This window comes from Ursus maritimus (genome assembly GCF_017311325.1).
Source record: "Ursus maritimus isolate PB19 chromosome X unlocalized genomic scaffold, ASM1731132v1 scaffold_X1, whole genome shotgun sequence".
Taxonomy (NCBI): domain Eukaryota; kingdom Metazoa; phylum Chordata; class Mammalia; order Carnivora; family Ursidae; genus Ursus; species Ursus maritimus.
Genome location: NW_024423319.1, coordinates 30,243,061 through 30,267,683, shown reverse-complemented (window position 1 = coordinate 30,267,683; position 24,623 = coordinate 30,243,061). Strand labels below are relative to the sequence as shown.

The 24,623-nt window shown below is 48.8% G+C and overlaps 1 protein-coding gene across 1 annotated transcript in view; it reads right to left on the bottom strand.

The window, feature by feature from the left end:
• Positions 1–371, bottom strand: part of SEPTIN6 (septin 6) — a 64,106-nt gene extending 63,735 nt beyond the window's left edge. Inside the window, exon 1 of the mRNA XM_040628616.1 lies at positions 219–371. Coding sequence (XP_040484550.1) covers positions 219–248 — 30 coding nt within the window. The 5' untranslated portion in view covers positions 249–371. The remainder of the gene's footprint in view (positions 1–218) is intronic.
• Positions 372–24,623: the final 24,252 nt, after the last annotated feature.

Genomic DNA, 24,623 nt, shown 5'->3' with positions numbered 1-24,623 from the left:
CGGCCCGCAGCCTCCGCCAGGCCCCCCCACCCGCCCGCCACCAGCGCTCTCGGGGACAGGCTGGGGGAGTGAGCCGCTGACCCCGGGAGCAGAAGTCCCGCCGCGCCCTGGCTCCTAATGCTGCCCGCTGCCCTCGCGGCGGCCGTGGCGGCGGCCAGGTCTCCTCCGCCCTTCCCAGGCCCCCGGCCCCGGCGCCGGCACCCCAGCCCTGCACTCACCACCTGGCGAGCTATATCGGTCGCTGCCATCGCTCCTGCGTCCGCCAGGGCTGCCACGGGTGCCGCCGCAACCGGAGCTACAGCACAAGAAACAGCGGAGCTCCTCCGACAAAGAGAAAGTGTTACACTTCGGGCGCGACCAAGTCCGGTGGGGGGAGGTGCGAGGGAGGGGCCCCCGCGCCGCTGCTCCAACCCCAACCTCCCCTCTATCGCCCACCCCCTCGGAAGTGGGGTACGGGGAGGGGGCGGATTTCACGCGCCGCTTCCCGCTGCGGCGAGCCCAGTTCCAGTTCTCCCTGCAACCTCAGCTGTAGGCCTTTGCGAAGGGGGGCGGGGGCTCCCCTCGGTGACCACGTCCTCTGCCCCCCCCGCCACTGGGCTCCGTGGTACGTCCCGACCTCTGCTGAATTGTCACACCCCCCTGCTCTCGCCTTACATCCCAGAGTCCCCAGACCCCGGAGGCTGGAAGGGAGCCCCTGCCCCTCCCCCTCCCGCGCGCAGCTCCGCGGCTGAGCTCTGCAGTCCTCCTCCCCCTCCTCCCAGCCCCCTGCACCCCCTCTTCCTCTCCACCGAGATCTCAGGGTGCTCGGATGGGAGCTCCCGCGGCTGGAGACTCGAGGCTCCACTACACCTCCTCCCACCCCCCATGGCCCGGGAGTGCTGCTGGGGCGGGAGGAGGGGGGCAGCTGCGGCACCTGCCGCTCCACAGTGGAGCTTAGAGAGCGGGCAGTTTGGGGGGAGCCGCACTGCGGCCCCGCAGCTGAGCTGTGACGTGCGTAGTCCGAGGCCCGCGGACTCGAGGTCCCCTTCTGCCCTGGGGTTTCCAAGCTTCGGATGCTGTGGGCTGTAATTTCGTGGAGCCGAGCTCACCACTGTTAGATACTTAATACAGACGGACCTCCACGTCTCCTCTCCCCACCAAGCCCTAGAAGCTCAGCGTGTGAGCGGGGGCTCAGATCACGGCTCCCTTCTAGTGCCTGGGTGGCCGGGGAGTCTCAGAGGAGGAGCTTGGGGAGATGAAGACCCCCAGCTCTGTCGAGCGGGATGTGGGAGTGACGCGGAGCGGCCTCCGGTGGCTCTGTCCCGCCCGGATTTCCCCTTCACCTTCGCTCAGCCCCAGAGAAGGCGGCTGGCGGTGCGCAGTGAGAGCCTCCGAAGGCAGAGGCTGTGCCAAGCTGCTTTCCTTTTCCTCCTGGCCAACCGCGGCCGCGGGTCCTCTCCCTCGCCCTCGGCACCTCTCCCCTTCTCCAGCCCTGACGCCCCCCACCCCACCCGGGGAGTGGCCCCTTGCTAGCTCCCTGGCACTAGCGAACCCTGGCAGACCTGGCGTGCCCGAGGCCCTAGCGGGCGGACACTGCGCTCCACTAGCGCTTCGGTAGGGCTGCCGCTCTGGTCTCGGAGGGGCGCCCAGACCCTCAAGTGGAACCCGAGACGGCAGGGGGAGGCAGGCCTACGGACAAAAGCCGGGACAGCGAGGTGGCCCGAATGGGGCAGGGCACATGGCCCCGAAGCGGCCCAAAGGCGGGAGCGGCTGAGGGGGAGGCAGGAGGGAGGAAAGGAGAAAAACAGGAACCAGGGAGAGAGAAGGAGAAGGGACCCGATGCCGAAGCCCAGGCCTGGGGAGAAGGAGGGATGGCAGAGAAAGGGGGTGGCCACATGACGTGCTTCCCTGGCACTCGGTTCCACCTGCCGGGCAGTGCTTCTCCCACTGTGTCAGGGAGCTTAGACTCTACGTGCGGTGCGCACCTCGAGAACAGGGACTCCGCAAATAACATCCCCAGTGCCTAGTTCGGGGTCTGGCATCCAGGAAGCGCCCAATTAAGCGTTTCCTGAGCAAGAGGGCAGGGAATTGGGATGAGGGGAGGGGCGTGTACAGAAGAAAGAGACGCGAGGAGGGGGTACCAGTCGGGACAGTCCTGACGAGCCAAGTATTGAGGGTGCCCACCGTGTGCCTATCATTGCGCTAGAGACCCAGGAGAGGCCAAAAGAGAAGAGCCTGGCACAATCAGGGACCAGTACAGGGGAGTTCAGTAGACAGCGCAGGCCCTCGGGGCAGATGGCGATGGCAGGGAAGAGGGTCCGCTGTAGTCTCCGAGGCCCGCCAGGGTGCTGGGGCAGGGCCTGGGGGAGGCGCCGGACCCTGGATTGGGGTGGCAGCGGCACTCCGGACTAGCGCTGTATATGAGGAACCACTGTACGGCTGGGCCCAGACCGGATGGGGGCGGGGAGTCAGAGGTGACTGGCCGCTTCCCGGCTGGGTGTCTGGGAGGAAAACAGGTCTTCCCTGGCAAAGCCTGGGGCGTGGTGGACGGAGAAGGGCTCGAGGTCACTAAATGATCTGGACATGGGACTTGGGTGGTGACGGGACGAGAGGGGTGCATCTGGAAGCCAGAGGCGAGAGCTGATACCCAGAGCATCGCGAGCGGAACCCGGAGGAGGGCCTGGTGTGGCTGGGCTTCCCGGGAATCCTGCCTGCTCTGGCGTACTGCCAGCCCCGCCACCCGCCATCTCACCCCACCCCCAAGCCTGAGCGCTCCGCACTGACCAAAGCTCCGTACATTTCAGCCCCTCCAGGGGGTACCTTGGCTCAAAATCCTTGGTGCCCCTCCCATGTGACCCACTCCCCCCCGCCTGTCCCTAGGGACCCTCAGAACCTGGAAGGCCCTCTCCTCCAAAAATCTGGACCTCCAGATGGGAACCAAGTGTGTAATTCAAGTCTCCTGCAATCCTTTGGTCCGTCTAGGACCTGCTGCCTGCTGCCGCAAGCCCTTGCTGGGTCCTGGGCATCCCGGGTCCCCTGGGCTGTGGGTTGGTATTGACATGTGAGTCGGTGTGCATTCGTATGTGTCAGTGTGTGTGTCAGCCATGTGTCTGTGCGTTTCAGCATGTGTCAGTGTGTGTGTGTTGGCATGTGTTTAGTCCTATGTTTGTGTTTGTTGTGTGTCTGCCAGTGTGTGTCTGTTTCAGTATGTGTCTGTGACTGTGTTGATGTGTGTGTCAGAGTGTATTTTCAGTGTGTGTTGGTATGCGTATAAAGGCGTGCATGCCAGTATTGGGTGTTGGTGTGTGTGTCGGTATGTGTGTATGTTGGTATTTGTGTCGTTGTGTACGTGTGTCGGTGTGCATACGTCCGCATGGGTGTGTGTATGCGCAGAGTTTTTAGCTCACTGTGTTCTCGACTTTACATAGCTTGGCCTCACTCCATACAGTGGGCCAATGACTGAGAGCTGCGGATTATGTTTATTTCAGCAAAGAGGTTTGGAAACTCACTGGGTTGGTGTTTCCCAATCTTTGGTCCTGGGTCACCTGCCCAGGCCCAGGGCAGGCAGAAAGGCTGAGGCAAGAGGCCTCATGAAGGGTCAGTTTCTGGGGCGCCTGGGTGGCACAGTCGTTAAGCGTCTGCCTTCGGCTCAGGGCGTGATCCCGGCGTTCTGGGATCGAGCCCCACATCAGGCTCCTCCGCTAGGAGCTTGCTTCTCCCTCTCCCACTCCCCCTGCTGTGTTCCCTCTCTCGCTGGCTGTCTCTCTGTCAAATAAATAAATAATCTTTTTTTAAAAAAAAGGGTCAGTTTCTTCCTTGAATGTCTGTCCCCATTGAGTGGAGCAAAAGATCCCCTTCGCGAAGAGGCATCGTGGACCCTCAGACGCTGCCATGAACACGTGCCCATGTTCCATGTGTCCTGCGGGGATCCCTCGGGCCCAGCGCAGTGTCTGGCAGGGGCTCAATCAATGTCTGTTGAGTGAATGAATGAACGGAAGCATTTAAAACGTGCTGTTTTCAGTGTTTCCACTGTCCTTGAGGAAGCTGGAGCACGCAGCGATTGCCCAGGGCCAGCAGGTGACTGTCATTAGCATGCTAATGTTGTTTGTGGAACGAGGCTCCTGGGGAGGGGAAATGGCTACCCCTGCTAGATGGGAGTGGACCCTAATTGGAGCCAAGCTTTAGAAAGGGCACTCACTGCTGGGGCAGCTAAAACTGAATGGGGAAGCGGGGAGGGGAAAGAGGGCGATGAAATGGAGCTAAGAGCTCAGGAAAGCCTTTGTCCTGAAATGGTGGCTTTATGAAAAGAGGAAGAGAGGGATGGTAGTGTTGGGCTAAAGCAAAGAAGCTAGAGAACAATCTGAAAAGATCAGAAAGTTGGAGGAGGAGGACGAGGCAAAGCAGGGGGAAAATGATCTGGGATGAAACAAATCCACATAGTGCCGAGGGACTTGGGTGGTGACGGGACGAGAGGGGCGCATCTGGAAGCCAGAGGCGAGAGCTGATACCAGAGCATCTCGAGCGGAACCCGGAGGAGGTTCAAAGGCGGAGTCAGGACCAAGTAAGTGTTCCTTTGTGTATCATTACCTGCTGCCCCTGGTTTCACACTCATTCACCCCAGTGGTTGTCAAAACTGGTCTTTGTCTAGCAGCATCACCTGGGACGTTAGTAGAAATGCAAGTTCCCAGCCCCCACCCGAGACCTACTGAATCAGCCCCTAGAGGGCTGGGACCCAGCAACCTGTGTCTGAACTTAATGCTGAAGTGTGAGAACCACTGATCATCTGAAATCTAGCCCATGGAGGGATGGTACACAGGACGGGTAAGGTACGGTGGGATATCGGGGAAAAGCTTGCAGCCTGGGCTCCAGCAACGATGGCAGATCCTGGTGGATTTCTACATGGACTGCATAAGGTTACAGAGTGCGTTGGGTTGGGGAAGGCGTGCCAAAAAGGTGCAGATGGCACCCCTGTAGGGAGCTGGAGGATTCTAAAAATAAACTTCACTTCCTTTGCAATTGTACTCACTCATTACACAAATAGGCACCCAGTCCCCATTGCACATCAGCCACCGTGCTAGGTGCCAGAGAACTCACACAAGAATCCCTCCTGCCACCTGAGGGACCTCCCAGGCCAGCTGGCAGGTAGCTCCACAAACAAGCAGTGACCTCATCAGTCCAGAGCAAGACCTTGGGGAGATAGAGAGCCAGAGAGGTGAAGATGGCACCTGAAGGAATAGTCATCGGGTGGAGTCTTGAAGAATGAGTAGTAGGTTATCTGGCCATCAAGGCAGGGGAGGGGGAGTGGCAGGCAGTAGAATGGTATTTGTAAAATCACAAGACAGCCAACATTTAGCGAATTCCAAGTCTTGGCCCTGGGGGAAGGGGGGGTTCAGTGGCTATCAATGAAGCTAGAAGATAAGATGAGGTCAGATCTGGAAGCATCGCATTGGTCTTGTCAAAGAGTTTAGGTTTCATGCTCCAGAGTAGGGGTTCTCAAGTTGTGCTCTCCGGGGACAATGCCTGCTCAGTCTGGAAACACGCCTGCCGCAAACGGATGGAGGCTCACAGTGAAAAAAAGAAAAAAAAAATCAGATAATGGGTAGAAATGTCTCTTAACTTTTTTTAACCATAAATTTTTCCTAAATCTTTGACAGATGCTCCTGTTTATCTGCTAGGAAGCAACAAAATGAATGAACAAGAAGCAAATGAATATTAAACAGACAATCCCAGTATTGATCATGCTTAATTCAACAGTTTATTTTTTTCGTGGACATCTGTGCTTGTGCTATGATTTCATATTGCACACACATAATGTGGACGTATTTTCTGCTAGTAGTATTCTTTTGAAAAGTGTTTTATTTCTTTTTTTAGAGATTTTATTTATTTATTTGAGAGAGAGAGAGACTGAGCGAGAGAGCGGCAGAGGGAGAGGGAGAAGCAGGCTCCCTGCCAAGCAAGGAGCCCGATGTGGGGCTCGATCCCAGGACCCGAAGGCAGATGCTCAACCGGTGGAGTCACCCAGGCACCCCGAAACGTGTTTTATTTTATAAAGTGCGATTTAATGTATCGATTATTCCATGGCATTCTAGAAAGAGCACCGTGACCTCGCCTTGGACCTGCTGAATCAAACTCTTTGCACGGGAAAAGCACAGGTTTGTAGGGAGCTTCCCAGGTGCGTCAGGGCTGGAGAACCACTGCATGAACGGTTATTGAGCTGTAGCATGACAAAGTGACGCCTGTGTCCACACAGGTCACTCGAGTCACCACCCGAAGAACTGATTGAACGAGGGCAAGACGAGAGACCCAAAGGCCAGCTAGGAGGCTGCCCCAATAGTTCCAGGCTGGCTTTTGACATTGGGCACAAGCCAGAACTCAAGAGAAGGCTGGGCTGACCGCCCACATGGTGATATACTAGTTGTCCTTATATCCCGATCTGTGCACACAGATTTTGACAAATGATACAATTTTGTATCCCTCAAACAATTCTTGTTTGCCAAAATTAGCCTTCAGTGGTCTTCCCGGAGTCACAGAGTTCATCTAAGATGCAGACTCACATAAAATGCACTGCCCACCTACTCCATCTAGGGCACTCCCCGCGCTAGGCACTGTGGGAGGTATAAAGAAATACGAAGTATGATTTCTGCTCTCAGGGAGCTAACTGAGAAGGTTTGCTATGTGTGCACTGAAAGTCAAGTAGTAAGTACCAAACGTACCAAAAGGCAGTATCCAACACGCACCATAGACAATAAATACCAATGCTTTATTTCTTAACCTGGTGGTGGTCACGTGAGCGTTTGCTTTATAAACACTGATTTTTGCTGTATTTGCTTTAGGAACTCTTCTGAAGTGTGTTACATCTCGCAAGATAAAAAATGGTTTAAAAAGACAAGGGGCGGGGCGCCTGGGTAGCGCAGTTGTTAAGCATCTGCCTTCGGCTCAGGGTGTGATCCTGGCGTTGCGGTATCGAGCCCCACATCGGGCTCCTCCGCTGGGAGCCTGCTTCTTCCTCTCCCACTCCCTGCTGTGTTCCCTCTCTCGCTGGCTGTCTCTCTGTCACATAAATAAATAAAATCTTTAAAAAAATAAAAATAAAAAGACAAGGGGCGCCTGGCTGGCTCCGTTGGTGGAGCTCATGACCCTTGGTCTCGGCGGCGTTGTGAGTTCAAGTCCCATGTTGGGTGTGGAGATTACTGAAAAATATAAAACCTTGAAAAAAATTTTTAGGGATGGCTGGGTGGCCCAGGCGGTTAAGCATCTGCCTTCAGCTCAGGGCATGATCCCAGGATCTTGGGATCGAGCCCCAGATTGGGCTCCCTGCTCAGCGGGGAGCCTGCTTCTCTCGCTGCTGCTCCCCCTGCTTGTGCTCTCTCTCTTTCCCTTCCAAATAAATAAATAAAATCTTTTAAAAAATTTTTAAAAAGACAATAAGTTCTGTTATTTGAATAATATTAATCAACAGCCCCTAGACATGGTACAGAATCTAGAGAAACAAGGTCCCTACCCAGTGTCCTTACAGTCCACACATGAGCCACAAGCACTGTGAAAGGTTTGAAATATGAGACAGAGGGGCGCCTGGCTGGCTCAGCTGGTGGTTAAACATCCAGCTCTTGATTTTAGCTCCGCTCATGATCTCGTGGTCCTGGGATGGAGCCCCACGTGGGGCTCTGTGCTCAGTGGAGACTCTGCCTGAGGATTTCCTCTCTCTCTCTCCCCCTCGGCCCCTGCGTGCACACGCGCTCTTTCTCTCTCTCTCTAAAATAAATAAATAAATCTTTTAAAAAAAAGAGGTCTTCATTTGTATTGATCTCTCAACGTATTGCATTTACGTACTGATTTATCTTTGTAGCCGTATGTATGTTCACATGCGTGTGTGCGTGTGTGGGCACACACAGCATCTTATTCCAAAACACATTTTATGGGTCAATAAACTTGGAATAGAACATCAGGATTAAAAGAGATGATTCACATATTTTATTTATAGATGGTTGATATGATTACTGTGATTAAGCTTTAAATATGATTCTCAGCTTCCTGGAAGCCTTAATAAAAGGAGAAATACTAGCTGGCCTAGTTTTATGAATTTCCTATCCACAAGAATCATTAAGTGATCCATTAATCCTGCAAGTATTAATTATGCACCTACTGTGTGCCAAGTCTTAGACCAAGTGCTGGAGATTAATGACGAGCAAAAACAGACTTAGTCCTTGCCTTCGTGGAGTTTATGGTCTAGTGGGGAAGACAGACAATAATCAAATAATCACACACATAAATGCAAAAATAAAACTGTAATAAGAGCAATTAAGGAGATATTTAATGTACCCTGAGAACCTATAATGGCGGGGTGGGATTGGGGGGGTGCAGATTGGATTTAGTCTAGCATGTCAGTATAGGAGGCTTCATGGAGGAAGTGGTACTTGAATTGAGAAGACAGATTAGATAGATAGGAGTGAGCAAGGCGCAGGGAGGACAGGAGGGGAAAGCACATTCCAGGCAAAGGGAAGAGCATGCGTGAAGGCTCTGTTCAAGAAACCAGAAGAAAGTTGGCGTGCCTGGAGAACAGGGGGACTGGAGTGGTATGAAATGAAGCTGGAGACATGGGTATAGAGCCAGATATTTCAGGGCCCTAGGCCATTGCAAGTTTTTTTTTTATTCCTAAGCAATGGGAAGCCATTGCGAGGTTTAAGGCAGGAGTGTGACGCGATCAGACTCCCATTATGAAAAGTTCCCTTGTGGGGGCGCCTGGGTGGCTCTTGTTTTCAGCTCAGGTCATGATCTCAGCCTCTGTGCTCAGCAGGAAGTCTGCTTGAGTTTCCCTCTCCCTCTTCCTCTGTCCCTCCCCATTGCACGCATGCACTCGCGCGCTCTCTCTCTTCCTGAAATAAATAAATAAATCTTGAAAAAGAAAAGACTGTTCGTTGTGGAGAGCATATCTAAGGGAAGAAAATGGAGGCAGGAAGACCAGTTAGGAGGCTGTCCTGCTGAAAGATCATGGAGGCTTGTACTAGAGCAGAGGAAGTGGACACGGAGAGAAGAGAACTTACCTGGGGAATATTTAGAAGGCAAAGACAACCCAGACTTGGGATGTGGGAGATGAGGAAGACAGGGATGCCAAAGTTGGCTCCTAAGTTTCTGGCTTATATCGTGGTGTATTTTATTGAGATGGGGAACACTAGAAAACCTCTGATTTGAGGAAAAGAGAGAAACTCTTTGGCTCGAGTTTGGGATATGCTGAGTCTGAGATGCTTTTGAGACACTGAAGGAGAGACATTGTCAAGTAGGCAATTAGAACTCAGAGGAGAGGCGAGGGCTGGAGATACAGATCTAGAAGTCACTTGCATGTAAGTCGTGTTTAAAGTCACGGGAATGGGGGCACCTGGGTGACTCAGTCGGTTAAGCATCCAACTCTTGGTTTTGGCTCAGTTCATGATCTCAAGATCCTGAGATCAAGCCCCAAGTTGGGCTCTGCACTCAGCGGGAAGTCTGCTTCCCTTCTCTCTCTCCCTCTGCCCCTCTCCCCCCGCCCCCGATCATGCTCTTTCTCTCTCTCTCTCTCAAAATAGATAAATAAATCTTAAAAAAATAAAATAAAGTCACAGGAATGGATGACATCACCTAAGGAGAGAATAGAGAAGAGACGAGGACGCAAGACTAATCCCTGGAAAACACCAACATTTAGATGTGGGACATGGAAAGAAGAATCTGAGAAGGGAACCAAAAAGAGGAGCTAAAAAGATTGGAGGAAAACCAGGATCATGTATTACTCTGAAGCCCAAGGACAAGAAGATTTCAAGAAGGTAATGGTCAAACAGAGGTGAATACCGCCAAGAGGTCAGAAGGGTAAGGGAAACTCTCCATAGAATTTAGGGTTCATGGAGGTCATTGAGCTGGGGCAAGAGCTATTTCAGGGGAGCGGTGGTGGCAAAAAATGGCTCAAGTGTGTTGAAGAATAATTAGGAAATGAGTAAATGGATTCAGCAAGTCTAGATAATTCTTTGAAGAAGTTTGATGTGAAGGAAGACAGAAATGGTATGGCAGCTGGGGAAGGACAAAGTATGGGTTGGGACTTCTTTAAAGATGGCAGAGAAGACTTAAGAGTGTTTAAATGTAGTTGGAAAGGAACCAGGTGAGAGAGAATGACTGAACATGCGCAGTGGTTTGCTGGTAAATGTTTAACAACCTGTTCTCCGGGAAGAAAACCAAACTCGGATATGCAGCGCTTGCTGGTTTCCATGGTGGAAATACTCTCACCGTGACTGATTTCAAGCTATCAGTATGAGGTCTCAAGCCCTCAATTAGGCTCCAGCATTCCACTAACAAGAGAAAGGAGGATTGAAATGTTCAGTTATTACCCAACTGTATTTTTTCTTTTATGAATTTCCCATTACGTCCTTTGCCTTTTAAATTGAAACACTTATTTTTCTGTTAATTCGTATGAGCTCTTTATACAGTATGGATATTAATCCTTTGTCAGTAATTTTATGATGGATCTTGGTGAAAAGAAGTTAAAAATATTTATACAGTCAAAATCGATCAATATTTCCCTTTATGATTTTTCCCTTGGGGTTCTGGATTTCTTTGTAAATTGGTAAACTGGCACTCTGCTTTAATGAATGTGAAATTAGCTACCATGAGTTCATTTTCCTGGGTTGGAGTGTTTTATTTTTTGTTTGTTTTTAAATTTTTTAGTATTATTTTTTAGTCCTAGAAAAATATACATAAAATTTACCATGTCAACCAATTTTTAAGTGCACAGCTCACTAGCATTGAGCGCATTCACATGGTTATGCAACCATCACCACCACCCGTCTCCAGAACTTTCCTCATTTTTCAAAACTGAAACTCTATACCTATTAAATAATAACTCCCACCCCTTGTGCCCCCAGCCTTTGGCAACCACCATTCCATTTTCTGTCTCAATGAACGTGACGACTCTAGGACCTCGCCTAAGTGGAATCATACGGTATTCGTCCTTTGGTAACTGACTTATTTCACTCAGCATAACATCTTTAAGATTGGTCCATGTTGTAGCGTGTGTCAGAATTTCCTTCCTTGTTCACACTGCAAAATATTCCATTGCGTGTATATAGCACATTTTGTTTATCTAGAGGCCGAAGTGTTTTAAGTTGCAAAGGTGAAGGATAGACTGTGGATCTTAGCAAATTCACCAAGGTACTACCATCCTGTGAGTCCTCTTGGTGGCCGGGTAACTTCTCTGATCTCATCTTTTCTACTAATTATTTCCAATATTGTCATAGGTCGGAAAGCACCTGCCAAGAGCCTGCCTTCTTCTTTTAAAATTTCTCCTCCAATAATCTGAATCTGCATTTCAATCACCATGGCAAATAGACACGGGGACCTTTAGTAGGCTGGTGACATGATTCTATCATCACCTGTCAAGAGGTATCTCAAAAGATAAGTGGTCATGGTATTTCACTCCTATTAGAATTAATGAAGATGAAATTGTAATCATTGACTTCAGCCATATTTTCTATACTCAATTGGTCAATATTAAATAACTTTACAAAGAAAGTTCAGTCACCTGGGGGCATATTGACTCGCAGCTAATTCAACCAAGCCAACTCTTGGGGAAGTCATGTTACTTAAAATCAGACGTTTCGTAGTGTCAATCTCCAGCTAAGGGTTCAAGTCAAGGACACAGGCAGGGTTTAAAGGAGTGGGTAAGCCAGTGGAATGAATTCACTTAGTTTATTCAGTAAAGGTTGATGGGGCCCTGCTGGTCACTGGTGCGGCAGGGAACGAGTGCTATCATGGAACTTACATTCCAGGTGCGTGTGGACAGAGAAGAAGCCATACAGGCTCTTGTAATACAGAATGATGAAGAGAACAACACAACGCTCTAGAATACCTAGTGGGACAGGTATCTAACTCAGACTCAGATAATTCATTCAGCGAGGCTTCCCAGAGGTAGTGATAATGAAGTTGAGGTCTCTGTAGCGGTAGGAGTTGGGTGAGTGAAGAAGACAAAAGAAATGATCATCTTATCAGGATGAGGTCTAAGAATGGAACACTAGGAACCAGAGATGGGTTGAGAAATGCCAGGTGGTCAAGAAAGGCTCAGGAGTGGACTCCAATGGTACGAGTCCATTACCTCGAGCTGGAATCAAAACTGAAGGCGAGCGTGGATGTGTATCTGGGAGGTAGGGGGCGAAGGTTCTAGAATTAAGAACCCTTGGTTCTCCCTGCAGAGACATGGGATATGGGAACTTTGAAGAGACCTCTAAAGTAAGTAAGCCTGAAATCATCATGCCTCAAGTGCAGGTGGGATCTGGTCAGAAAAGACAAACACCCTTTACTGAAGCGCACTTTCATACGGGGTGCCCCGCCGCCACTCCCCAAAGGGGGCCTCCGTGGTCCTTCCAGAGCTGAAATAGTATTGAGGTTACTGGTTAATTCCATGCTTCATATTGTGAAACTCGGAGACTCGATAAAGCACTTTTTGACATGCTGGCAAAGAACCAAAGTTGCTTCCTGAGGAAGATCCGGGCGTCATTGTACGTAGCTTCCTGGCCCACCTCCAGAGACGCTATGACCATCCATTTCGGTGAGACCAGAGGTTAAGCTTCTCAGCTTCCATAACAGAATATCTCCCAACCACCTGCTCTATTGGTTTCCAAAATAAATGGATTAGCCCTCAATAAACAATAGAGATAAAATACTAGCTCTCTAAGCCCCTTATCAGATATTACAGGTTTAAATGACTTCCCATGTAGCTCTGATCGCGAAGCTAGACAAGGGAACTGAACCGTCAGTAGAGGTGGTTTAAGGCAGGGCACCCACATTTTTTCCATCATAGGTCACATAATAAAAGATGCAGATATGTACAAGCCACATAAATGGATAGTAATAGTGAAATACGGCTTTATTGGCTCTTCAGTGATAGGGACTATAGGGACAGGAACACAAAAGCATCCAGAAAAAGTTACATCAACTGCATTCACTCAAAAGTGCACATTTATAGGCCTATTGTTGGTCATTGGTCCATTTCCATTGGTTCAATGAGAATAGAACACTGATATTTACCAAAATGAACTGGAAAAGCAGGAGCTATTCAGTCTGGGCCTGTCTCATGCTGACTCCAGAGACAGACCGTCCAGGGCTTCAGTTTTGGCAGTTTTAAGAAAGAGGGCACACTTTCAGCTGCATCAGGAAGACCCTAACCTTGTCTAGAGATTGGCTATCCAACCGGAGAGGTTGGGATCATGTTTACCTGCAAAATTCTGGGCGGATCCAGTCCACTGAGCTGAATGTTGACGCACACTAGCCGTAGTGGGTCTGCTAATTTAGCAATAGGCAGGGTGTACATAAATCAATGACAACCTAATATCTGTACTCTCAAGACAATCATAAAAATGTCTTTTAAATTATATTTTGTGTGTTTATGAAAATTAAGGACTGTCTGGACTCATCAAAACATATAAGCCCGATGCATAGTGTGGTATGTGAATTATAGCTCACTAAAACTGCAATATTGGAGAAAACAAAACCTAGCAAGCTCTTCTGACCATCCCACCCTTGTGCCTTGAACTCGGCTGGGCCCTCTGCATCCTATCAAGCCTGATACACAAAATGCAATGCAATCAAGCATGCTTGCAGCCTGCCAAGCATGGCCCAGGCCCGGAAGTTGGCTCTGATCCTGCTGTTACCGCTCTGGCCTTTTTGGCTTGCACATCGCTGGCTCTGTGTGTCTAGTCCAAGGTAAGGGACTCCCTCTTCCAGTCCTGGGCTCTCAGGATACCGTGGTCTAAACTCTCCTCTGCACCTCTCCCCCAGCATCCAGGGAAGAAAATCCTCACACACATTGACTTATCTTCCACCAAAGGGAGTGCAGCATTCTTCAAAATCTATGGATGCATTGAACTCGAGATAACTTGGTAATGGAAAAGGAGCGGCTTCCCGTCACCATCTGCCCAGTCCACACGTCCAGTTGGAGTCTTCATTGCCTTGAACAAATCAACGGAGCTTTTGTTTGTCCCCTGCAGTTTCAAGTTCAACGTGTTTAGATGTCTTGTCACATCCCTATGAAAATATAATCTTGTGAATCACTGGAGGTCTAACAAATTGGATTTGGGAACTCTTATTCCAAAAGCCCTTGATTGGAGATGGCAGCTCAGTAAATCTCCATATTCGTAATCTTTATTGCTTTCGCCAGCACACCATGTGGTGAACCGGACTTGCAAAATTCATGACATGAGGCATGAGGCAATGACAGCTGGGCCCACCAAATTTCTCTTGGCTTGAATAAATTGCTTAAACGTGGGTTTAAATTTCAGCATGCCTCTTACTAGCTATGTGATCTTAGGCAAAATGAACCTCTTTGTGCCTTGGTTTCTTCTTTCCCTGTAAAATTCAGATAATGATAATAACAGTACCTATTTTCAGGGGCTATTATGAAGATTTGATTAATTAATTAATTAATTAATTAACTGATTAATTAATTTAGACAGCATGTAAGCAGAGGAAGGGGCAGAGAGAGAGGGAGACAATCCCAAGCAGATTCTGTGCTGAGAGTGGAGCCCAACATGGGGCTCAGTCTCACGACCTTAAGATCATGACCTGAGCCAAAACTAAGAGTCGGGCGCTTAACCAACTGAGCCACCCAGGCGCCTCTAAATATATTTAAATTTGCAAAATGTTTAGGACAGTACTGGCATACAGTAATGTTATATGTCAATTATATCTCAATTGAAAAATAAAAGGTAAAAATAATAGGCAAATGATCTGAATAGACATTTCTCCAAAGAAGATGTAGACAGGTGGCACGTCTGTGAGAAGATGCTCATCATTAGCCTTCAGAGAAATGTAAATGGAAACCACGAGAAACACCCACTTCACACATACTAGGATAGCTACAATAAAAAAGACATACAATAGTCATTAAGCGTCTGCCTTCGGCTCAGGGCGTAATCCTAGGGTCCTGGGATGGAGCCCCACATCGGGCTCCCTGCTCTGCTGGGAGCCTGCTTCTTCCTCTCCCACTCCCCCTGTTTGTGTTCCCTCTCTCGCTGGCTGCCTCTCTCTCTCTCTGTCAAATAAATAAATAAAATCTTTTAAAAAAAGAAAAAAAGTCATACAATAGCAAGAGCTGGCAAGAAAGTGGAGAAACTGGAACCCTCCTTCACAGCCGGCTGGAATGTACAAGGGAGCAGCCGCTTTGGAAAGCAGGCTGGCAGTTCCTAAAATGTTAAGCAGAGTCATCATATGACCCACGAGAACAACCCAAAAGAAATGAAAACATATGTCTACCCAAAAACTTGTACGTGAAAACACATAGCAGCATTCATCGTAATGACCAAAAAGTGGAAACAACCCAAATGTCTGTCAATGGACGGATGGAGAAATAACATGTGGTACGTCCATACAGTGGAATATTATCCTTCCTTAAAAAGGAGTGGAGTTCTGATGAACCTTGAAAACATGCTGCTAAGTGAAAGAAGCAAGTCACCAAAGACCACGTATTGTGTAACTCTGATTTTACTAAGTGTCCAGAATAGGGAAATCTAGAGAGACAGAGCATAGATTCGTCTTTGCCTAGAGCTGGAAAGGTTGGAAGGAGGGGGTGGGGAGTGACAGCCAATGGCTATGGCGTTTCTTATGGAGGTGAGGAAAATGTTCTAAAATTAGATTGGGACAATGGTTGCAAATATCTGTGAAATGCTAAAAGCCACTGAATTGTACCTTTTAAAAAGAAGAACTGGGTGATATGTGAATTACATTTCAATAAAGCCATTATTGAGAAAAATCTTTGGGAGGCTTGGGTGGCTCAGTCGGTGAAGCGTCTGCCTTCAGCTCAGGTTGTGATCCCGGGGTCCTGGGATCGAGCCCCACATCGGGCTCCCTGCTCGGCAGGCAGTCTGCTTCTCCCTCCCCCTCTGCCGTGCCCCCTGTTTGTGTTCTCTCACTCTCGCTGTCTCTCAAATAAATAAATAAAGTCTTTTTTAAAGAAGAAAGAAAAAGCTTTGTGGTGACAGGTGCAGAAAAGAAACTGGAGGCGGTGAGCCTGGAGGCCACAGAAGTGACTGGTGCATGGTCGGGGCAGGAGAGGATGAGGTCTGAGCTGGAACACGGTTGATGGACTAGATTCAAGAGAGAGACTCCAGATGGAGATAGGCCAGGACTCGGTGATGATTGGGTTTTGGCTTGATTCTCGGTTGCGTCGTATCTGTCCCGACGCTACCAGAGTTTGTATCCGTGCTTTGCTCTTTGTGTACGAAGCTGCCACGCTGCTCCAAGCCAGCAGCATCATCGTTCATCTCAACTACCGCCCTCTTGGATGGCCTACCTGCATCCACTCATGCTCCCTGCCAATCCCTCCTCTACACTGGAGCCCCAGTGTTCTTCTCACGCTGCAAATCTGATCACGTCATCCTCCAGCTTTCAACTCGTCAATGATTTCCCTTCGCACTTCAGATAAAGACCAAAATCCTTAACCTGCTTGACCAGCCTGAATGCCCCGGCCCGTGCCTCTCTCTCTGAACCTGTCCTTTACTCCTTGTGCTCCGAGTCTGCTGACTGCTTTTCAGTACCTCCCCGTGCTCTCTCCTACCACAGGGTCTTTGCAGATGTTGTTTTCTCTCTGGACTACTTCCTTGCTTTGCTTGCTGACTCTAACGCTCCCTTCAGTTACCAACCTCACCATCACTTCCTCCGGGAAGCCTTCCCCGATGGCCCAAGTCCCCTGTTTTATGTTCTCAAAGCTCTTTATACTTCTCCTTCATGACCCTTATCACAGGTGTGTTTATTTACGGCATCCTTTGATTAATGTCTGTGTCTTTCATTCAGTTGTAAGCTTTTTTAAGATCGGTATCTGTGGCCATTTTTGTTCACCACCGTGTCTCTGGTACGTAATGCAGTGTTCAGCACATGGTTGGTTCTGAATTATATCTGTTACATAATAAACGTCAGGAACAATTGTCAATGCTAATTAAAGCCGACAGTGATCTACCCTATTGTGCCCATCGATTGGTAAAGTTGAAAAAGATTTAGGGGCGCCTGGGTGGCACAGCGGTTAAGCGTCTGCCTTCGGCTCAGGGCGTGATCCCGGCGTTATGGGATCGAGCCCCACATCAGGCTCCTCCACTATGAGCCTGCTTCTTCCTCTCCCACTCCCCCTGCTGTGTTCCCTCTCTCGCTGGCTGTCTCTATCCCTGTTAAATAAATAAATAAAACCTTTAAAAAAAAAAAAGAAAAAGATTTAAAATACTCAGCGTAGGCAAGGATTGGACCCCACAATTCTACCCATGAAAATTTATTCCAAGAAAATGATCACTCATGTGCATAACGGTATACACGGCAGGATGTTTACTGAAATGTTCTACACCAGGATATTAGTTCAATAAACCATGGTACATTCATACAATGGAATACCGTGCAGCCATTAAAAATAGTCATGTAAATTGAATTTATTGACATGGTAAGGTGTTCGGGATAGAATCCGTAGTATAAATAAGCAGTTACTAGGAAGTGTGATAGAAGGATGCAAGGTTTTCTTTCTTAATAGTATGTAGTGCGGATCTCCAAATTCAGAGAAAAACAGCCACAGGGATAAATGCAAAGCTCTTTACTATGAATTGCTTCTGGGTCTTTCATATTTGACCCTATATTGTTCTATATTGTGTTGAAAGCTTTTGTGAAAATGTACTCAAGCATCACCTGCATCATTGAAGAAGTTTCTTTTTTTTTTTTAAAGATTTTATTTATTTATGTGACAGAGAGACAGCCAGCGAGAGAGGGAACACAGGCAGGGGGAGTGGGAGAGGAAGAAGCCGACGCCCAGCGGAGGAGCCTGATGCGGGGCTCGATCCCAGAACTCCGGGATCACGTCCTGAGCAGAAGGCAGACGCCTAACGACCGCGCCACCCAGGTGCCCCTGAAGAAGTTTCAAATAAAAAAAAAAGAAAAAAGAAAAAAGAAAAAGAAAAAGAAAGAATACCAAAGGTAAATATCCACATATGATCATATGCATACCTATTGTAGATAAATGTACATATTAAAAGGATCCGAGCTCATCACAAAAGTACTAACACAAAATCACAAAGGTACTAACAGTGGTGGTGCGGGGTTGTGGGGTTTATGGGTGACCTTTATGCTCTCATCTTGCTTGTCTGTATTTTCTATAATTAGCGTCTATTACTTCTGTAATAAGAGAACATCGTGAAATAGATTTCATTTTGAAAAAACACTACGATGAGAAATAGAGGCCAAGAGAGAAGGACTATTTTTGCGGGCTAGCCAGCCCGTTATGCCCTCTGGGCAGATCTATTCAAGGGGCCACATTTTAATGAGAAGGTTGCTTAGTGACCATAGAACTAGAGCGAAGGGCTTAGCTGGAGGGCTTTAATGTCCAAAGACTTCAAGCGATGGTAGCGAGCTACGGGCTACGTTCGCCTCCACTGCAGGGGGAAACTGCCCGCCCCGAATACACTGCCTTTAAAACAGCCTGACATACCTAGTGCCCCAAGAACCCACCCCAAGATTGTTTGATCCCATTGCACTGGACCTCCTTGCTTGTATATACATACACGACTTCACCTCCCCTGACTGTGTCTTAGAGGCCAACAGTCATCCCACAGCAGCACGACTCAGCTTTGCATGCATTTGAGGTCTGGCGTCTGACCCTCTGTTTTGCCCTTGGACTTCTTGAGGCTTCATTCGCAGCCTTTCCCCAGTGGATTTCACGTTGGACTTGCTCCTTGGCTCTTCCCGCTAAGCTTCTCTGGCTCCGCCGCCCCAGTAGAGGCCCTGCCTCTACCTGCCCCGCTCCTGGGGTGGGGGCAAGGTGTGGGGATTCAGACACACACCTGACAAGTGACCCAGACATCTCAAGAAGCTGAGTGAGACCCTCGGACGTGAGAGCATGGGGTGGGCCCTGCCAACTCTTTTTCTCGTTCCTGCTTCTCTGTGCCTCATGTGGACTGCTTCCCTTCTGACCAACACATCCTCTCTTCAGCTTATAACTCTCTGTTAACTTACAATTTCTTATTCTCCCTGCTTTGGGTCTGGGAAACATTTTGCCCTTAAAATATTATTTTTAGTGTTTGATCTTCTCCATCATATGCTGATTTTATTACCTCGAGGAAGGGATTGCCCTGCAATTCTCCTACACAGATTTAAAGCTGCTAACCAACAGAGACCAAATCATATTTTAAATTTCTTATGTACCCTTAGTGTCTAACACAATGCCATGCATACAGCAGGCGCTCAGTAATAACTGAGTGGAAGAATGCATTCAATGAAAGTGGATGCGGACAACAGAGTGGGGATATGGAACAAATCAGCCTTTTAGAGTTTGAGTCTTAAAACATAAATGTATTATTAACCGCACAGATAATACATGAATCCAATGTTATAAAAAAGAAAACAAAAGACAAAAGAATAAAGTCGAAGTTCCCCAGGGTGCCTGTGGCTGGCTGGGTCCGAGGAACGTGTGACTCTTGAGCTCAGGGTTGTGAGTTCGAGCCCCACTTGGGCGTAGAGATGACTTAAATAAATGAATCCTTTTTTTTTTAAGATTTTATTTATTTATTCGACAGGATAGAGACAGCCAGCGAGAGAGGGAACACAAGCAGGGGGAGTGGGAGAGGAAGAAGCAGGCTCATAGCGGAGGAGCCTGATGTGGGGCTCGATCCCGTAACGCTGGGATCACGCCCTGAGCCGAAGGCAGACGCTTAACCGCTGTGCCACCCAGGTGCCCCAAATGAATCCTTTTTTAAAAAGTCAAGTTCCCTTTCATCAACTATCCCCAAACCTAATCTCATCTTCTGAAGCACTTCACCTGCATTATCTCTATGTCCGCTGATGCGGAGTGAACTCAAAGATACATTGTAAAATGAAAAAATATTGTAAAGCGATATTTACAATCTGGCACCACATGTTTTTTTAAAACTCTTCTTAACTATGACTTTGGTTCTGGACACGATTCCAATGTGTAGTGGGGGGGGGGGCAGGGAAGGGGCTCCCCTCACACCAGAAAGAAACTCTCGGATACCGGCAGGGGGACTGAGGATTCAACTCAGTGATGGGGTCAGGTGTCCCAGGTCAAGGGTTCAATCTCCCAAGACTGTCCCCCCCACCCCTGCCGCCACTTCAGGTACCAATGGCAAGTACGGGTTATAAGGGCTATAAATCAGAGGTTCCCACAGCCCCTCCTCAGGTGCAGTTCTTTTGCTAGAGTGGCTCATAGAACCCAGGGAAACACGTTTGCCAGTTTGTTGAAGGGTATGATAAGGACGCAGATGGACAGGGACGCCTGAGTGGCTCAGTCGGTGAAGCATCTGCCTTCGGCTCAGGTCATGATCCCAGGGTCCTGGGATCGAGTCCCTGCTGGGCGGGGAGCCTGCTTCTCCCTCTGCCTGCTGCTCTCTCCAGGAACACCACTGCCCCCAGTCTCCACATGTTCGCCAACCTGGAAGCTCTCTGAACCCCGTACTGGGGGGACTTTATGGAGGCGCCCTCACACAGTCATGATTGATCATTAATTCCATTTTCAGCCCTTCTCCCTTCTCAAGGAAATAAGGGGCAGGGCAGAAAATTCCAAGCTTCTAATCAAGGCTTGGTCTTTCTGGCAAGCAGTCCTCATCCAGGAGTCACCCAAGAGCCCACCCGGAGTCACCTCATTAGAACAAAGGACACTCCTGTCACCCTGAAATGATAAGGGTCAGGAGTCCTGTGTCAAAAAATTGTCAAACCCCAACATTAGAGCACAAGAGGCCCCTGGTTCTCTTACCACGTGGGAAATCACAATGGTTCAAGAGCCCTGTGCCAGGAACCGGGAGCAGAGACAAACATGTATATTTTTTTCTATTATCTCACAGCTGGACCCCTGGTCTCTGGCCACAGAGCCCTTACAGCACAATGACTCCCAAGTCAAAAGATACAGGCTCATTACTAGAACCTCACGCAGTCATCGATACCTACCCAGTCCATCATCATATCGTAGGAAAACGTCTCCCCGCGCAAGGCCGCTCAGGTGAGCCGGGTTCCACTCGGTTTCGTCCCAAAAGCAAGAGTGGTTTCAGCAAACATATGGCTTCACAATTTCAGGCATCTGGTATAATTAGCTAAGAGCCAATATCATCTTTTGCTCGGAGCTTCTTTCGAAGTGTTAATGTAATATTGGATTTCCCTTTATTACATAACCCATGTGTTTATTTCCTTACCCTCAATGACCCTTTTTCCTCCTCTCCACTTACACGCAAACTTTTTCACCTTGGGGAGGGAAATTGGGTCCAGTCACTGTGCTGGTCTACACTGCAGGCAGCACTCTCGGCCCAGCAAGTACCCGCCCTCGGTCCACTGCTGTTCACACAGGGTCCGGGTCACGGGTACAGAGCTAGCGGGCTCTCTTCCCCACCAGGTGGTATATGGCTGCATTTGCTGTTCATTCCAGTTTTGTCCGAGGAGATGAAGACACATCCTGCCCCATTAGGCCCTTAGAAATTCTGTCTCACATACGGGTTACAAGCATAGTTCTGGTGTCTCGTTCAGAAACCAGCCCTGCTTCCAGCCCTTGTTAATTGTGGCCCAGGTCCCATGACCACTGCTCCAAGTTGGGGGGGGGGAGGTGATATGGGGAAGAAGAAAAAAAAAGTATAGCCCTGATACTTGTGTCTTCCCTTGGCAAGAACAGCATAGTCAACCGTGTATGATGCTAAGTGAAATAGGTCAGAGAAAGACAAATACTGTATGATTTCACTTCTATGTGAAATCGAAAAAACAAAACAAAGGAACAAACCAAACCAAACCAAACAGAAACGGGCTGGTAAGTACAGAGAACAAACTGGCGGATGCCAGAGGGGCGGGGGTGGGGGGATGCATGAGGTAGGCGAGGTGGATCCAAAGGTACCGACTTCCAGTTATACAATAAATAAGTCACGGGGAGTAAAGTCCAGCTCAGCGAACGTGGTCAGGAATATCGTAATGACTTTGTAGGGTGACCCCACTTATCACCGTGAGCATTTTGTAACGTATATAATTCTCTAATCACTATGGTGTACGCCTGAAACTAATTTTTTAAAAGAATTGGATTTTTTGCTTTTAAGACTTTATTTGTTTGAGACAGAGCACAAGCCAGGGGAGGGGCAGAGGGAGAGGGAGAAGCAGACTCCCCGCCGAGCGGGGACCCTGACTCGGGGCTCGATTCCAGGACCCCGGGATCATGACCTGAGCCCAAGATAGACGCTTAACCAGCTGAGCCACCCAGGCGCCCCAGACAATCACTGTTTTATTTATCCATTCCCTTCTCTGTCAAGTCAGAACTCCGAGGACATCCCTCTGCCCGCACGTGGGCATTACGGGCTGCAAACTGAGTCCCAAGGCCTGAAGAAATGGCAGTCAGCTGTCCATACGGCTGAGGTTCTTTCAGAGTGCTCAGGACATTGGCATCTCCCACCAGGCAAGCAACACCCAGACTAGAGTCAGCATCTATTCGTGTCGAGACCCATCGGTGGCCCCCAGCGCTGCCACCATCAGTCTCACTTGCCAGCTACGTGCAGGGCCTTCCCACCCTCGGCCACACAGCCTTCTGCAGTCTCTGCCTCTCTTGATGGCAGACAGAACCGTTTTTATTGGCACTTCATGCCTCAGAAGGTGCAAGAGGAACATGTCTACACTCAGCCCATCTCTGCCTTGCTGGAGACCTCCAATGGCCCTCTCCAGGGAGCACCCGGGGATAGCTGCTTGTCGATTCCCGTCATCTTTCAGACCTGGAAGGGAGCTCTTCTGATGGGCATGGACACGTCCTTCTTCAATGCACCTGTCAAATTTCCTAAGAGCTGTGCCCCATACAGGCATCCTTTTAATAGGCCAGATTTTCATTGTCCTCCTGTCCAACCATATGACCCGACCATTGGCCACTTCCTGTGAGTTGGTAAAAACCCCAACATAGGGGCTTTTTCCACCGTTCAATTCTTCCATCACTGCAGGGAAACAGTATGCATTTCAGCCCCCTGAGCCAATTTGTTTTGACCTTCTTTGATCAGAGCGGCAGCCATCCAAACAAGATGTTGCCCATTCACCGTGGAACTGTCACGCATGAACCAAGCAGCTCTTTGCTGGTCCCTCGAGAGCGGGGTGGAGGGCACTGTCCAAGTCCAGGAGACGCCAACAGGTCCTCATGCAGTTCCAGAGTCAGTCCTGGGGGTGGGGGGAAGTCTCCTTGCTCACGAGTATCTCCTCCTCAGGATCCCATATAAACCACTTCCATTTTCTTACGGAACTCCTCTGGGTGCTGCCATTTCCATGAGAGCTTTGCTCCAACATCACCCAAGACATTGCAGGTATTTAAGGTTTCGAGAGCATTTTACGTACTTCAGTCAGCGGCACAGCTTTAATTACTGTCCGAAAGCAAGGTAGTGAATGCCCCTCAAATCGAATTCTCTAGCTCAAAGTCCTAGTAGTCATCGCTGGGAGGCACTCACAGACTTTTGCCAGAAGTCCCTGTCCACTGTCCACACGGGGTTATTGCCCCGAGAAATGGTCCCTACCAACACTCCAGCTTGTGTCCCCCACCGTGCGGGGTCACGTGGTCTTCCGGATTCCCATTTAGCATGCCCACATAATAGCGCATGATAGGCCAATTTGCACACCTTCTGTTTATAAAACAGAACACTAGGTGGGGGAAACATTCTCCAGTCAGATACAATGTTTGTTTCCAAAATACAATCAAGTAATGACCCGACCACTTCACAGAAAGACCTTTCAAACGTACCAATTCTCCTACAGACTTCTACCTGAATTCCATCAACCCTTACACTCCTAACTGCGGCCTCCATTAAGGCTTCGTCAGCACGTTTTGGTTTTACAGATAGGGAAAGGGTTTCGGGGCCAGACATAATATCCAATTATGGGGCGCTGAGACCTCCCTGTAATAAAAAACTGATTAGCAGGAAAAAAAACAAACAGAAGTTTAATAACACGTACACCTCCTGTAAACACAGGACATACCAGGAAAACTAACTTCTAGAAATGGCCCAAGTTACCACCTTAAATATCTCCAGCTAAAAACAAAAGATGGGGGTGGGGGAAGCAGTTATGGGAGGTTCCCAGGCAAAGCACAGTAAAGGAGGGTAAGTCTCAGATTTCAGTGTCTGCCTTTTCCACTGATAAAAATTTCTAGAGATTTCTCAGTCCTCCTTCTTTTTCCAGTACACCAAAGGAGACACCCTTACAGATGGAGATTTCCCTTATAAACATAGATGTCCCTTACAAAAGGGTAACTTCTCCTTGTTTCAGAGCTTCTCCTATAACCAGCTCAAGATAATCCTTATGCCAAAGAGGCCTTTTGGGGGTGGCCACTTCTGCTCCCTTTCACCCATAAAACATTCCGGGGGCACGACTTCTTTACACAATGCCTGTTGACATGTTCCAACCCTCACAATCCTATCAATCATTTTAAAATTCTTTCAATCTAATTGTAGCCGGAACCAGGGCTTCACCAGTGTTTTGGTACCACAGTGTGCAAGGCTCCTGTATGGATGAGTCCTGGAAACTTCTCTAACCTGCCTAACCACCGCCCCCAGTGATTGCTGGTCAGCTTTCTCGTAGTACTCTCCACCTTCCAGCTTTTAAAAATTTAACACCAGCCGTGCCTGGGTGGCTCAGTCGGTGAAGCATCTGACTCTCGGTTT